At 42.6% G+C, this 14,912-nt stretch overlaps 1 protein-coding gene across 1 annotated transcript; it reads right to left on the bottom strand.

Moving 5' to 3' along the window:
- Positions 1-1,004: 1,004 nt before the first annotated feature.
- Positions 1,005-13,525, bottom strand: mtnr1c (melatonin receptor 1C). The gene is made up of 2 exons (XM_050042244.1): positions 13,162-13,525; positions 1,005-2,314 (listed from the first exon to the last, which is right to left on the bottom strand). The coding sequence occupies exons 1-2, from the start codon at positions 13,355-13,357 to the stop codon at positions 1,449-1,451; spliced, it is 1,062 nt and encodes a 353-aa protein (XP_049898201.1). The 5' UTR covers positions 13,358-13,525; the 3' UTR covers positions 1,005-1,448.
- Positions 13,526-14,912: the final 1,387 nt, after the last annotated feature.

Here is a 14,912-nt window from a genome sequence, read left to right as displayed (position 1 = left end):
TCTGCTGAGGGTTTAATTTACATCAGGCAGCCGATCCAAGCTCAGCTGCAGCAGAGCACAGCAGAATACAAAAATCTGAAAACAGATCTGAAAGTAAAAATATGCTGAACATATTTATGAATCCTTTGAACTGGACATTGTGAATTTGTAATCTCCTCAATATTCCAGTAACAGTGCATCGTATCAGGAATGTGTCACATTGACATCCTGGAGGCTCCCTTTGAGGTGAACCGCTCATAGTTTGTTTGCTGGGTTGAAGTTATGCTGGGAGGCTGTCAGAGCTCATCTCGGCTAGGGTGACATGTGCTCAGGCACACTTGCTCTAACACGAAATTACATCTCTGGCTCCTGATGCGTATCATGTCCCCCAGGCATTTAATAAACAAGAAAGCTAGTTTTGTTTATCATCTGCTTTTCCCCCTTTCAAAATTTCCGCGATTACTCAATCATTCAAGATCTGAGAGGGGACACCCGGGGGCTTGGAACATTTGAGTTCGGTAAATTGATTCACGCGATAGTTGAGGCAGTGAAAAGACAGTTTTGTTTAGCAGAGGAATTGACTGAAACTGTGAGGGAACTCAATTTTCCTAACAACAAGGCACAACTTCTTTCCATTAACACACAAAGCCCATTCAGATGTTCCTTTTTCTTGAATTAAACCCAGTGTGTTTTGTGAGGGCACCGTTGCTCAGAAGACAAGCCTGAGGGTGAACCAGCATCATGATGAATTAAAACAGGCTACAGTCCCAGTGAGAAGGAGCCTGAGATACTCACACACACTCAGGATAAAATATAAGATGACAACTTGCAAACCAAAGCCTTTAAAACTGAGTCGAACATTGAATAAAAAGGCTTCAGTTGAAATCTGAGATCGGATTACGGATTACTTTGAAGTAAAACAACCAGCCTTTAGAGTTTTCCATCATTAAAAGTGATGTATTTAAAAGTGCGAATACACAGTGGGAATAAAAAATACATTTATTTTCTTTTCACAAGGTCGCTGACACACTCAAAATCGTTTTGTGCAAAAGAGGCAGTGAGCCAATCTCGTGCATATGACGTACACATGCTAGGATGTTGCTTGAGAAGTGAAGACTCCCATCCAAATAATAAGCTATACTGTATTGACTCACTGTCCGAATGTATTTTGGTGAATACTTACTAGTTACCTGGACTTTTTTTCTTGCTTGTTAACCAGTTTGTCAAGAGTGTCGTGTCAAAACGGATCGTAATGCACCAACAGTTCGGTTGATTGTTTCCCTCTCGACATGAGGGAACAGTGTCTGGCATGGCTGAAAGGAATACGATGACAGCAGTGTCCTCTCCAAACACGATTAAATCTTTACAACTGGTAAATGAAACACATCCTACGAAAAGGCACTGGGTGAATCATGGCACACATCCGCAATGACACTCCACAGAAACTTAATCCAGGTAAAACATCAAGTCTATACATTTAATTCTGCTACATTGTTGTTCGTCGCAGCCGGCGAGGGCTTGCTCTTCAGGCCCTCTGTGGCGCACCTGGAGGTCTCCATGAGGAGCAAACGTGGGATGCAAACTGCAAGGAGGATCGTTTTGTATTCTTTACGGAAGTTTTGGTTTAGTAGTCCATATATGACGGCGTTGAGGCAGCTGTTGAAGTAAGCCATGAAGTAGCTCGTGACAAAGAGCCACTCAGGTATGTTGGGTGCCACTTGTACAGGGTTTATAGCTACAGCCAGGCCTATGAGGTTAAGTGGAGCCCAGCACACTGCAAACAAAACAAACACCATAAACATAGTGAGGAAGTTCCTCACATCACTAGGTTTCAGTTTGGTCCTTTGCTCCGGTTTAACCCGATGTTTCACTTGAATCACCAGCACCCATATCCTCATGTAGCAGTAGGACACCACCAGCAGCGGGATCAGAAAGTGAATGATCACCACTGAGATGGTGTAATATGAGCTGACCGTCTGGGCGAAGGTGCAGGAGTAGATGCGGGGGTCGTACTGCAGCGAGCCGACAAAGAAGTTGGGCACCGTGGCGATCGCGGTGAGCAGCCAGGTGAGCCCCAGGTAGCAGCAGGTGTTCCTCAGGCTGTACAGGCGGTCGTAGTGGAGGCTGTGGCAGATGTAGCAGTACCGGTTGATGGCGATGGCAGTGATGTTGAAGATGGAACCGATGACACTTATGCCCATGATGAAGCCGCTGGCCTGGCAGTGCAGGTCACCCATGGTCCAGTCATCGTAGAAGATGGCTGTCAGGACCAGAGGGTAAGGGTACAACGCAACCACCAGGTCCGCTACGGACAAACTCACCACGAAGATGTTGCCTGGAGAAACAGAAGAGGTTTGTGTATTATTAAAAAGCATACAGCACTCCCTTTTCACTTCCTGCTCCGGGTTAAAATAAACTGGGTCACAGGAGGTACGACTGTGATTTACTATCATAAAAGAGCCGCTTCACTGTGCCCTCTGTGGCTCATTTGGGCTTTTACCATGTACTCTCTGCTGCACTGATCTGAGCCGAGGTAGATGCTTTATCATCACAGCTCTGTCAGTGTTGCAGCCCCCTTTGTTCCCCACTGTAACTGCTTTAAAACGAACAACATTTTTATTCATTTTATTTCTACGAATAGCAATCGTAAAATTTCTCAACAACTACTGGTGGATTTAAACATGGTACAGATATTCATGGTGCCCAGAGGATGAAGTTTTCCCCAAGTGACATTGGTGATCCCTGATTTTTTTTCTTAAGTGCAACCATTAGATTCACATTTATAGTTTTGAAGTATTTCTTGGATACATTGCCATCAGGCCCAGTTCCAGAACAAAATGACCTAGGGTGTATCTAAAATTAGTGTGCATGCACTACTAGCCATAGTGCGGGCCAGCAACAGCAATAAATGAACAAAACAGCTTATGTCTACAGCATGTTATTCCTTTCCTACAACAGTTTGCTTTATGAGTCAGAACTGCACCCTCCATCTCTGGTCCCCAGCATGACTTCTGCCATGATGTTGTGCCATCACAGTTTGGGACAAATACGACTGATGCACATAGGTAATTTACCGTCAAACTTCAATACGTAGCCCGGGCTATTATTTCCTTAAATCACTGAACTCAACAGGCCTATTTGTGACAGGCCTCTAATTCCTTTTACACAAAACTGTTGCTCAGCAAAGATGGGAAACACATCAGATTGTTTATGAAGCCAGTATGAATATTACTTGTATAAAAATTAGGCAACAAATAACATATCAAATTTAACTTATTTATTTGGTAGCTCTGATAAACAGGGCATCCGAGAGGGTTATAGCATCCTGACACAACACCACTTTATCCTGTTCAAACAATATTTGAAGCATGGATTAATTTTTATGAAAAACCCTTTGATTCTTTTGATTGGCGGACCCTTACAGACTAAAGGAATATAAATAACTTAAAGGTTAATCAAGGAATGGACATATATTCTGACTTTATGATGGCTTTAGAGGAAGGGAGTCACCACTTGTTTCTTCGTCATGCTTGTAAATCTGAATTAATTCGGTCTTCTCCGTCGCTCATGGTTTCAGTATAATGACCTGAACAATTGAATTGTGGAGAATCCAACTGAGCTAACAATGTGTAGCATCTTCATATTGACAAAAGTTTAAACATTTATATTTGTATGTGCGATCTAAGCAGCTAACTAACACTGCTCAAGTGGGTAACCAACAACCTGAGAGCAGTAGCTCAGTCCATAGGGACTTGGGTTGGGAACCGGAGGGTCGCCTGTTCAAGTCCCCGTCCGTACCAAAATATGGAGCGCGGACTGGTAGCTGGAGAGGTGTCAGTTCACCTTCTGGGCACTACCGAGGTGCCCGTGAGCAAGACCGAACCCCCCAACCACTCGGGGCGCCTGACCAAGGGCAGCCCCCTCACTCTGACATCTCTCCACTTTGTGCATGTATAGGTCCTGTTTGTGCATGTGTGTGTTCAGACCTGTGTGTAATTGACAACAAGAGAGAAAAAATTGAATTTCCCCTCGAGAATTAAAAATTAAAAAAACAAAAACTGTTTTATTAAAGGGACTGGGCATTTAATTGAAGTTTTACGGTAAGTACTGTTTGGTGAATTAGATCATTTTCATTATTACTTTTTTTGTGACATTATCATCATTAAGTGTTTTTTATTATATTATTTTGTATACCGTTTTCAACTTAGGGTGCAAAATATTAAATTGAGGGTGCAATGCATGTTTTTGCACCCTCATAGAACCGGGTCTGGCAGCCATGATTTATTGACATCCACGTCCCCCACAGGATGAACTGTAATAATTCTGGTGATCCTCTGGCTTTCCATCTAATACCATCATCCAGTGGCATCGTTAGGCCTGGGCGTCTGAGGCTTTAGCTCCAAATGTTTCATAAATAGCCCCAGATGTAAATATTTAGGTTAGATATATGTTTTAAAAATAAGAATAAGAATAATACATAGCGAACTTGTACTTGAAAAATAAACTTAGTTAGATTTCACCACCTTTAATATAAGTACATTAGACTGTTTTCCAACTCTAGTAATTGTTTTTTAATGATAGCAGTTGTACAGTATTCTGTTTCTACTCAATACTACTACAACTACTAATATTTTAACATCACAATTTATAATTAACGCGGAAAGTTTAAAAATGTTTTTAAGGGTAAATAAGGTGTGCATTTTAAGAAAGCATCACAGTAGAGCTTTTTCATAAAAAAAACCCCTGACCCCCAGCTGAAGTCTGGGCTGAGCCCCCATGTCCTAAAAAAACAAAAATACTCAAAATGCTCCTGCCATCATTGGGTCAATATTTAAATTTGTTCAATCATTTGTTTGATGACCACTTCCCTACAAAACTAATGATATCCCATCAGCCTCAGCTGTACTTGGTGTTCAGTGCTAATAAGCAAATATCAACACGAGAACACGCTAAACTAAGATGTTAAACATGGACAACATTAAACCTGCTAAAAATCGACACGTGACAGGTTAGCATTGTGATGTTAGCATTTAGCTCAGAGCACCTCAGCGCCTGACTACAGCCTCACAGAGCCGCTAGCATGGTTGTAGACTTGTTTTTAGACTCATGAATTACTTTCCCAACACACCATCACAGGAAACAACAGAGTTGTTGTACACTGATATATCTGGCAGGTCCTCTCTGAAAAAATGCTCAAATCAGGCTGTTCTTGTTATAAAGCTTCTCTGCCCCTGGGAACAGACTGTCGAACACTGAGGTTAAACATATAAAACCCAGGACGTAAATGGTTTCCGATTGATTCCAATCAAGTTCCTGTCCTCCTAAGGTCCGAGCTGATGGTAGTGTGACACTGGATCTCCTCAGAAGACATGAATTATAGAAAATGACGTCTGATATTGTTATAGTGCAGCTGCTCTGGGTGGGGGAGAATAAAACAATAAATCAAACTGTAATGTGTCAGATAACATGATAGATAACAAGAACATACAGTGCAGCGCAGCCACAATGCAATTGAATTGGTGTTTTGCAAAGGATGCATTAGCTTCCCATAAGTTTGGAGCGGATGGGCAATAAAAAGGTCTATTGTGTGTGTGAGCTACACATTTTAGAATTCAAAACTTGTGACGAAGTAGAAATAAACTCAGCGTTAAATACAGTTCAGCTTTTTAAAGATGAAGGTCTTTATTATATCATTATTGCTCCATGTAAACTAGTCCAAAAACATGATTACATACTGCTCGTCATTATTTATCCAGCTTCTCATGCACCATGACATCACTGGACCGATATAAACATTTATGCTCTCTGTAAATAATCTGTAAAGGATTATATATAATGTGCCTCACTTCAACAACATTTGGTGTCAGACGCTGGGTTGATTCCAGGGTTGATATAACAAACCACCTTCTGAAGTTGAAATGTGGAGGCGCGAGGCTCTCGCTCACTCAGACAACAGCTGAAACAACAGCGTTGATTGGCAGATATGAAGGGAGCGGATTTAAAACACATGTTGGCCATCAATCCTGCGTTCAAAGCGTGTTACAACCCCTGCACCCCGGAGACAACACAACTACAGTATGTCTAATTTCATTTTAATCACTTGAACTTGATTCATCAAATGTGGTAATAAAGAAATTAACAATATGAAACACAATGTCATTTTATTCCTGTAAACTTTTCTAACTGTGGGGACTTTTTTGAGTTTTGTTTTTCAGAAGGAGAAGAAAATCAGGTGTCAGTCGCATGTCTCACCACAGGCCTGCCACAGGTATTCAGACACAGTCAATTTCCAAGTTACTAAAACAGCACGAGCCATCTCTTAAGCCTGCCGAGATAAAAATAAAAGCGTTTGTTCCTCATCCTCGAATCAGCTCAGTGGGCAAATCTGTCAGATTGTATTTGTGACGCTCACAGTGCTCGCTGTGTGCATTTGTCATTGTGCAGAGGTTTTTATTCCTCGCTGACATCATGCAGCTCAGTGTTATCATGTGCGCTGGCTGGACAGGGGCTGCAGCCTTATAGCTCTGTCTGGCTGAACCCTCTCTCCCCCTTATCGTCAAGAGGATGAGGTAAGTGCTAAAACACCACTGAGAGGATTGCTGCGAAGTGGCCAGATGACTGTCTTTGTTTTGTTGGCATCCATTATTAAAACACTGGACCAAGCAGTATCTCTAGCTGTTTAATTAACCTACTTGCTCATCATGCCCAAACTCACAGCACTCAAAATGATTATTGTTTTAGTGTAAGAAAGACAACCAACAACAATATTGTCACGCCTGAACACCAGAGTAAAGTGTCCACTGACATCTTTTGGAGCTATTATTACCAACGAGTGTGGGTTGAATAGAGCTTAACTTGAATGCTGATTGGTTGCAGGCCTACGGGGACAGCATGCCTTTAACGTCTCTGACACCATTGGCTCTGTAATTATCTGATCCCACTGCACGCTCTCTCAAAAACTGTCGACCAAGTGAAATGTTGCATCAAATCAACTGATCCTTGCTTTAAAGCGTCTCCCTCCTGAGAGCTGAGCGACCACCCCATGAATTCCCCGTGTATCTCCCTCTCATTGTCTGTCACACGACATTTTGTGGCGCATGAAACATAAATCAAAAACGTTACGGCAGGGAACCGTTGAGCTCTGCGTGAGTGGAACAGCATATTTGTCACCAGAATCATCCGGCACGCACCCAGGCTGCAGCATATTCAAAAATATATTAAACAAAAAACTGCCTCCCACCCAGCATATAAACCTGTTTTAAAATAGGCTCCATATACAACTTATTTATGGCACATTGCTTCATTCCAGCTGAATAGCTCTGAATAAGAAATAAAAAAAACAACAAGGTCAAATAAAAAAGGAGTTGTGCTGGAGCAAGAATAGGTACATAATGAAGGCATAGGTGCAAGTGATAAACAAACCAAAAGACAAAACAAAAGAATGCCTGGCTTCTTCAGTCTGACAACTTGCATGGCTGTGTGCACACGTGAATCTCAGGGGCTTATGTTTCCCTCTGTCAAACCCACCATCTGCATCCCATCACTCTCACCGCTCATACAGGAAACGTGATATACTACGCTTTGATTCACCCGGCTATATTTATACACCTTTTGAAAGACGGGTGAATTCATAGAAACGTGTAGGAGGTTTGTCTTTGCTTGGATCCGGCTCAACGTCAGCAAGGCATATTACTACAAGTGCATATCCCAAATTAGATCACACTGGACTTAGTCAGACATGTTATCATAAATAAGCAACAATAACCTTTCGGCAAGGGCATTAGCGCTGATGAATTAGTAGTGACTACTTCATGAACTCGTGTTCAAGGGGCCAGAGAATTTTTTCGAAGAAGTTTCACATTAAACTGACACAAGCTGCCTTTTGGTGATGCATCCCGCCATGAGCCCAGCCAAAAACATCATCGTCATCATCAAAAGGCCATCCACCAATCAGATCCCTTATGTCTGAGTAAATAAGGCTCACTGGCCCTAAGAGAAATCAGACCACCGGGACACAAGCAGCGTCTGGTTCCAACGGCGTTTCACTCGTGAGGTGCAATCCCGGAACCACGAGGACCCATAGTGGATTATGCAAATGTGAAAGAAAGCAGCCTCCTGCATTAGAAAGAGATACCGGATGTAATGTAAACATAACAGTGCATTTACCTTATCTCAGCTCGGTTTAGTCAAATAATCCTAATCTGATAACGTCCAACCTCCATGCTGACCACATTACAGAACTAAATGTCATCTACTGTTTTGTTGTCGGGAAAAGGAGACATGTTTAATGTAGTGTGCTAAGTGATATTCCCCGTGGATCTGAGCTGTCAATTTAAATTGGCTTCTGGTTTGACTCACTAAGTCCACTGACTCAATTAACCCCCCTCTGGACACTCCGGGTTTTAGGTTTTATTCATGACTGCAGAGTGACTGACTGAGGGGACGCGGTGCATGATTTATCAAAATTCAATCTCCCATCCTCACACACCCCACAACCCACAGCTCCTGCCACGGAGGTGCAAGCTGCGCACAAACACACAGCCGAGCTTGTCCTCTCGTTATTTCCTCCATCTGCTCATCATTCTCTGTCCCTCTCCCTCCCTTTCTCATGAGTGCATTTTGAGAGTGTATTTTTAGTATGGTTAACCCCAGTGGGAAACTCTAGTGTTAACACCCCATTGGCAGTCCTATGGTGCCATGCTCTACCCTTTGAAGAGTCACTGGATAGATCCTGTTACATTTACGCACTTGAGAGAACCTGTAAACCTTTAAAAAAAAATGGAACATATGGCACCAGTTCTCCTCACACACATGGAGATAATGGGGACAAATATACATCACTCAGATGATGCACCAGTATCTACCAAATGTGCGCACATGCATGTGGTTTTTGTGGTGAGTGGTGGGCAGCGGAGGGATATACGGAGGCAAGGCGAGTGTTGTTGAAGTGAAGCAGAGCGGAAAGGTCCTGCTGCAGAGTGTTAGGAAGCCAACCAGCAGTCTGAATAGTGTGTAATGGAGAGAGGGGATGTTTGCAGCAGTGTGCCTGACACACTGAATTCCACAAAAATATATACGTCTGAGTCTTTACCCACTGTAAATCATACGTTAGACCTCACACATGAGTCAGTCTGCAGCCCCGGAGGTGTTATTGTGTTATACTGCACCTTCACAAAACAGCCATCTATCACAGATACTGATTTTTATAGCGGACACATCTCTCTACAGCTGTTTGCTGTTCTTCAGCTGCGTCCGTGCTTTCCTTTCCGAAAGTCTGTACAATTAAACATTCATACAAAGTGAGCCAAACCTATAAATAGCTTGTTAAGCACAGGGAGCAGATTGATGATAGGCTAACAGCAGTTACAATTTCAGTCACCTAAGGACACTTAAAAACAAAACTGCTCTGCTGGAGTTGCAGGTTTCTGCTCACGCATGCAAACCGAAAAAGACGCCATGACACTGGCGAGGACTCTCGTGAGGACTCTCATGAGACTGAACCAGTCAGTCAGTCCAATTAGAGTGGGAGAATGGTGACATGAGGCCAGTAATCAGCGCACAGGCCGTAGTCCGCCAGCATGGCGAAGACTTTTGAACAGGCCATTTACTCCTGCCCTCTTGTTTGAGACCAGTCGACTGTGGCATTTTTTTGCAAACCAGATAATCAAATTATTCCCCGGGCTCCTAAACTCCTGGCCAAACCGCTTTAGGCTGGTATGCACAGGAACACATTGGATCTGTTATGTAATGTATTTGAAATTGTAATTAAAAGCTCATTATTCCAAACAGTCGCTGACCTAATCCCGCTGCCTGATTCGCATGTACTCATTAGCATCATGTTGTGATTACTGAGTTTAGTCTTTTGCCTCAGCGGTAGGCTTTCCTGACTTTGCTTTCAACTAAAGAGTTGCTGGGTATAATGATGCACGGTGCTTGATCTCCCGAACCTTAACAATGAAAGCTGCACAACATCAAATAGACATTTTATTTGTGCATCTCTTTGTTGTGGAAGACACATCTCTGCATTCTGCTCAGTTGTTTTTGGCAAACATAATCATGAGGTGAGCTTGTGTAATTTGTCCAGTTAAAGCAAAAGGTGCTTTTCTATCACTCTTGTAACGGGAGAATAAAATTGGAGTTGTCTTTTTATGACTGCTTCTGATGTCATAAACCCTTAAGTGCTTCGATATATTATGTTAATTGCTGTCTGAGTGTCTTGTGACTTTTTCTTTGGTTCTTTTCTTTAATTGCTACTTCAGTTTTTCCGCGCCAGACAATAAACTCAGACTGTAAAGATGTTATCTGGGCTTTTTATATGTGGAAATGGACACTAACACACACAAGTGCCTTCGTTTAGGGATTGTACTAAAAATTACTGGGGCTGTTTTTTAAACCATGGAAAGCAAGTGCAAGTGGACCAGAGAAAGTAAGTGCAACATCCTCACCCCCACTAACAGCTAGAATAATATCTCAGTGTTAAATCACATTTTTTAAAGTGAAACTGTGGAACTTTGCACCGTGCTGTGTTTACTGCCCGATTTGCTTTTGATAAAACTGTTGGAAGGTTTGTCTGTGACAAAGTGCAAATAGAGAGGAGTTAGACATTTACTGACTTGACTCAGTACTTCAAGTTCACTAATATTTGCTTGCAGGTGCCAAAAAAAGCCACCAGTCATTCCAGGACAAATAAGACTGAAGCAGCAAATTATCTGAGTGTGATGAACTGAGCCAGCATTTTATTGCTTGTGAAAGGAAAAACGTGGTATTGCTTTTATTTTCTGTGACTGCTTATGCTGTTGGGGGTCAAGGGGGCGCTGGAGCTTTTCCCAGCTGACACTGGGCAAGAGGCGGGGTACACCCTGGACAGGTTCCCGGACTATCACAGGACTGACAGAGACAGACAACTATTCATGCTTCCAATCACACCTGCGGGCAGTTTAGTCACCAATTACCGAACCATCATGTCTTTGGACTGTGGGAGGAAGGCGAAGCACGCGGAGAAAAGCCACGCTGACACAAGGAGAGCATGCAAACTCCGCACAGAAGGGCTTCCCCACCCTGGGCTCAAAGCAAACCCTCTTGCTGTGAGGTGACAATGCTAACCACTGCACCACCGTGCTGGCTATATACCAAAACAGAGTTTATTCAGTGTTTCCTGAAAACTGAGATAGTGGCTCAGGGACTTAGCTACGTCACATCACCTGCTAGTCGAATATGATGACAAAAATAAAACCTTGATATTCTTCTGTTTCGCACATGAAAGCTGTCTTTTTTATATAACTATTTGCATGGGTGTAAGTTTCATTTCATCACTGGGGGAACACATATGAAACAAGGGATAGGACGGTCTTCTGCAAGAAAATATTGAGCATCAAACACTTCAAATTCTGGTGATTTTTTATGCACCGATTGTCTGCACAATTTTATGGTGTAAAAGTCTTATATTTTTCAAAATAAAAGTCCTCTGCTACTTTTATGTTTTTAATTGGGTGAGGGGACAAACGCACGTGTTCTAAATATTGAGAGGGATGTGTCCCCTGCGTGCCCCCTGAAATCTACACTACAACCATTTGTGTAACTATGGCCTCGTCTACACGTGCACAGATCTTTTTCTAAACTGATATTTTCCTGCTTGTTTTGACCTCTTGTCCACTTGTCACCAAAACAAAGATTTTATAAAAGTTAAAAAGTGCAGATTTTTCAAAACTGTGGTCACTGTTAATCTGTGTTGACGTGTAAAACAGAGCGATAGAGAAATGATGATGTAATCTTCTCAATTGGTGCATGCCTTTTGTAGCTTTGTGTGATGAGCTTATGCGAGAAATAACAACTATAGCTGATGCTTTTGTTAGCACTGTGAGGTCTAATGACTGCTTAACACTTCACAGATGAACAAAGACATCGGCTGCACCCAGTGTTTTTGCTCCCCCTCAGTGTCAGGGGTGTAAAGTCTGGCAGATTTGAATCAGACCCGGTCTGACCAGCAAATTTGGACACTGCAGAGTGGGATTGTTGTTGATGAGAATAGGAAGGAAAGCATGTGCATCCTTGAACTGAAGTGGAATCAGCAGTGATGAGATCTCCAGTAGGTACCTTTGTGACAAGGTAGACTGCTGGCGAGTCTTTGTTAGGAGTTGTTTTTGGACAATTTTTTTTTTTTTTTAATGGAGGGGAAAATAATACATTTTCAAAAATATCTCTATGTGTAGACAGGGCCAAAGTACATTGGAGGCAAAGGCTGAAATAACAATAACATATAAATCCGGGGTTAGAAAAAGATCAGAAAATCCTTCTCTCCGTCCTTCAGCCAAAAGAAAATGTACAATGCCTTCCAACTTTTCTGACCCCCTCCATACCTTACACTTTCACACACTCCCTTAGTTCGTAGAGCCAGACTTAAAGAAATAATTTACGTACTAATTCCCAAATGAACTGGAAATGGCTTGACCTGACTTAGAGGCTATTTGAGACACCTACATGCCTCAGCGTAAAGGAGCCAGCTGAATGATGATGGCACATTTGCTAAGTAAGAAAAATGGCACTTAAGTGACCATAATAAATATCTTCTTCACCTTCACACTGCTGCCTGGACACTTCCAAATGTCAACACAACAAAATACGAGGTTGTGTTCAACATAAAACCTGCACAAAAGGGCACTGAAGCCACACAAAGGCGCCTCTCACCTTGGCTGCTCATGGGACACTACCGGTCCTGATGTAATGTGATTTATCTGGGATGAAGAACCAAGGATAAAGCCAGTTGGGGGGAAAGGGATGTTATTATTTATGAAGAAATATGAGGGCAGGCAGGCAAAGCTGTGGAAACTCCATCACACTGAGACTGGAGGCTCGCATAAGATAGCAGCCTGATTGTTAAGCACAGAGGTCACACGCTACACTATATTACATAATTATAGTTATGAATGAAGAGAGGGAAGCAGGGCATCCCACAAACTGCATGGAGACAGACATCTTTCCTTTCGGCTTTGATGAGATGTAATTGATGAGACACTCAGCTCTGAAACCGATTTTTATGACACAATTAAACAAATTCTTTCACATCAATTTTGACAGGATTTGTTACGCAGACACGTCTCTTATATCTTGGCCATTTAAGCTGCCGTTTCCATCAGCACATTTATTTGGGTTTATGGCAAAACCTTCATCGTCTCCTCATCTCACCTGCATTCCTGAGCTTTTTGTTCCTGTACACGGACAGGATGACGAGGACATTGCCCAGGATGTCTACCACGATGGTGAAGATCAGCACGCTGGCCAGCGCAGTGGACACTCCGGCGGAGGAAGCGCTCAGTCCGCGGTCACTGTCGTTGCGGGACAAACAGCTCGACCCGTTCTCATCCTTCACCTCTAAATCCATCTCCCCTCAGGGTGCAGCGGCCATGGTGGGAATGCTCCAATGTTGGGGGAAAAAATATCTACAGACTAGAAGAAATTTAAAAGGACTTCACTGGAGGGAGTCTTGAACTTTTTGATACTCCTGCTCCGCCTGTGGAGTAGTGGGAGGAAGACGCGAACCTTGCCATGATAATTAGATTATTAATAGATTTATGTAACCTAAGAAGTTAATTTCCAAAGGTGATAAAGATGCCAGAAGCTCGTGTTTCATTGCCGTCCTCAGTGTGGTCCTCATGAGTCACCAAGGCTCTTCCTGCGCGCTGCTCCATTCTGCCAGGAGGGCTCGTCCAGAAGGCATGTGAGCGCACAGGAGTGCGTAATGGAAATGCTCAGGATGAGAGGCTCAAACAGGGCGACGGAGAGTCCCGCACTGGCTTTTTTAGGGCATTAATTACGATTGCATGTGTGTTTAAATCTGTCTGCAGGCAGCTTGTTAAAAATCAGCTATTGTAAACTGTTTTCCAAACTATACATGGTCTGCGATCTTTGCGTCCTGACCCTCTTCTCTGCACCAGTCTCATTAAATAATAACAGCACTAAGGTCCGACTGAGTGTGGAGTTGTTGAGAGCTGTGCCCAGGACACTGATGCTTATTTTAATCGTATGATTTGCAACAGCAGCCATTAACAACTTGTCAGGTCTCTTTCTGAGCGTCATTAAAACAGAGCGCTTCTCCTTTCATGCGCATGGAAATGGCGCCTTCATGTGTCCAATAGAGACTTTTGCAAACGGTGTAAAACAAAAACAACTTGTTAATATTTGACACTTCATAATTTCTGATTATAAATTCTGCATTACTGGTGCTATAAAAAGAACTACACTTTGTGCATCCTTAAATAATAATAAACCAAAGGGCCCCTGGTCCCCGGATTTCCACAGGGGCCCAACATTACAGGCTCACTGTGTGGTAGCTGCTTTTTGGTAATCATTACTTTCAAATTTGTGAGAGAATTTGCTTCATTGAAGTCCAACACCGAGTGGGTTCAGCATGGTTATGTAGTCCTGTGGCACTGTGTCAAAATCTAATTCTAATTTATTGGTTTGTTTTTCTAAATTCAGAAATTCCAGTTGCCTGAATTAAGTTATATTTCATCAAATTATTTTTTATTAACTCACACACAGAAGTCCTTTGGCAGGTAGTGTTCCACTAAAGGAGCACTGTTTGGTTTCTGTGCAAATTGTTGCAAATGTTTCCAATCTGGAGAGCATTTTTGAAAAGCTTCATTTTCAGGACTGAAAAATGTCGGCTTAGTGAGAATGACATGACACAATGGAGAGAAAAAGATGCATTTCCAGATTTAGAATGATCGCTGACACGGTCTGATAAACAAATGGTGATCACAGGGGAGGGGACATAGTGGAGGTTTGACCAGCTGAGACTGAGCAGAGTAACCTGACTGCGTCTGTCTCCTGAACAGGACGATGGCTGTGATGCACGGTCTTGTTATCTGCAGACCAAAAGAGGACAAAAATGACATGAATGAATGAATGAACTTTATTTATATAGCACCTTTCAT

Source organism: Epinephelus moara, chromosome 4 (genome assembly GCF_006386435.1).
Source record: "Epinephelus moara isolate mb chromosome 4, YSFRI_EMoa_1.0, whole genome shotgun sequence".
Lineage (NCBI taxonomy): Eukaryota > Metazoa > Chordata > Actinopteri > Perciformes > Serranidae > Epinephelus > Epinephelus moara.
Note: the sequence above shows the minus strand (reverse complement) of the source record. Positions and strands in the feature narration are given on the sequence as shown.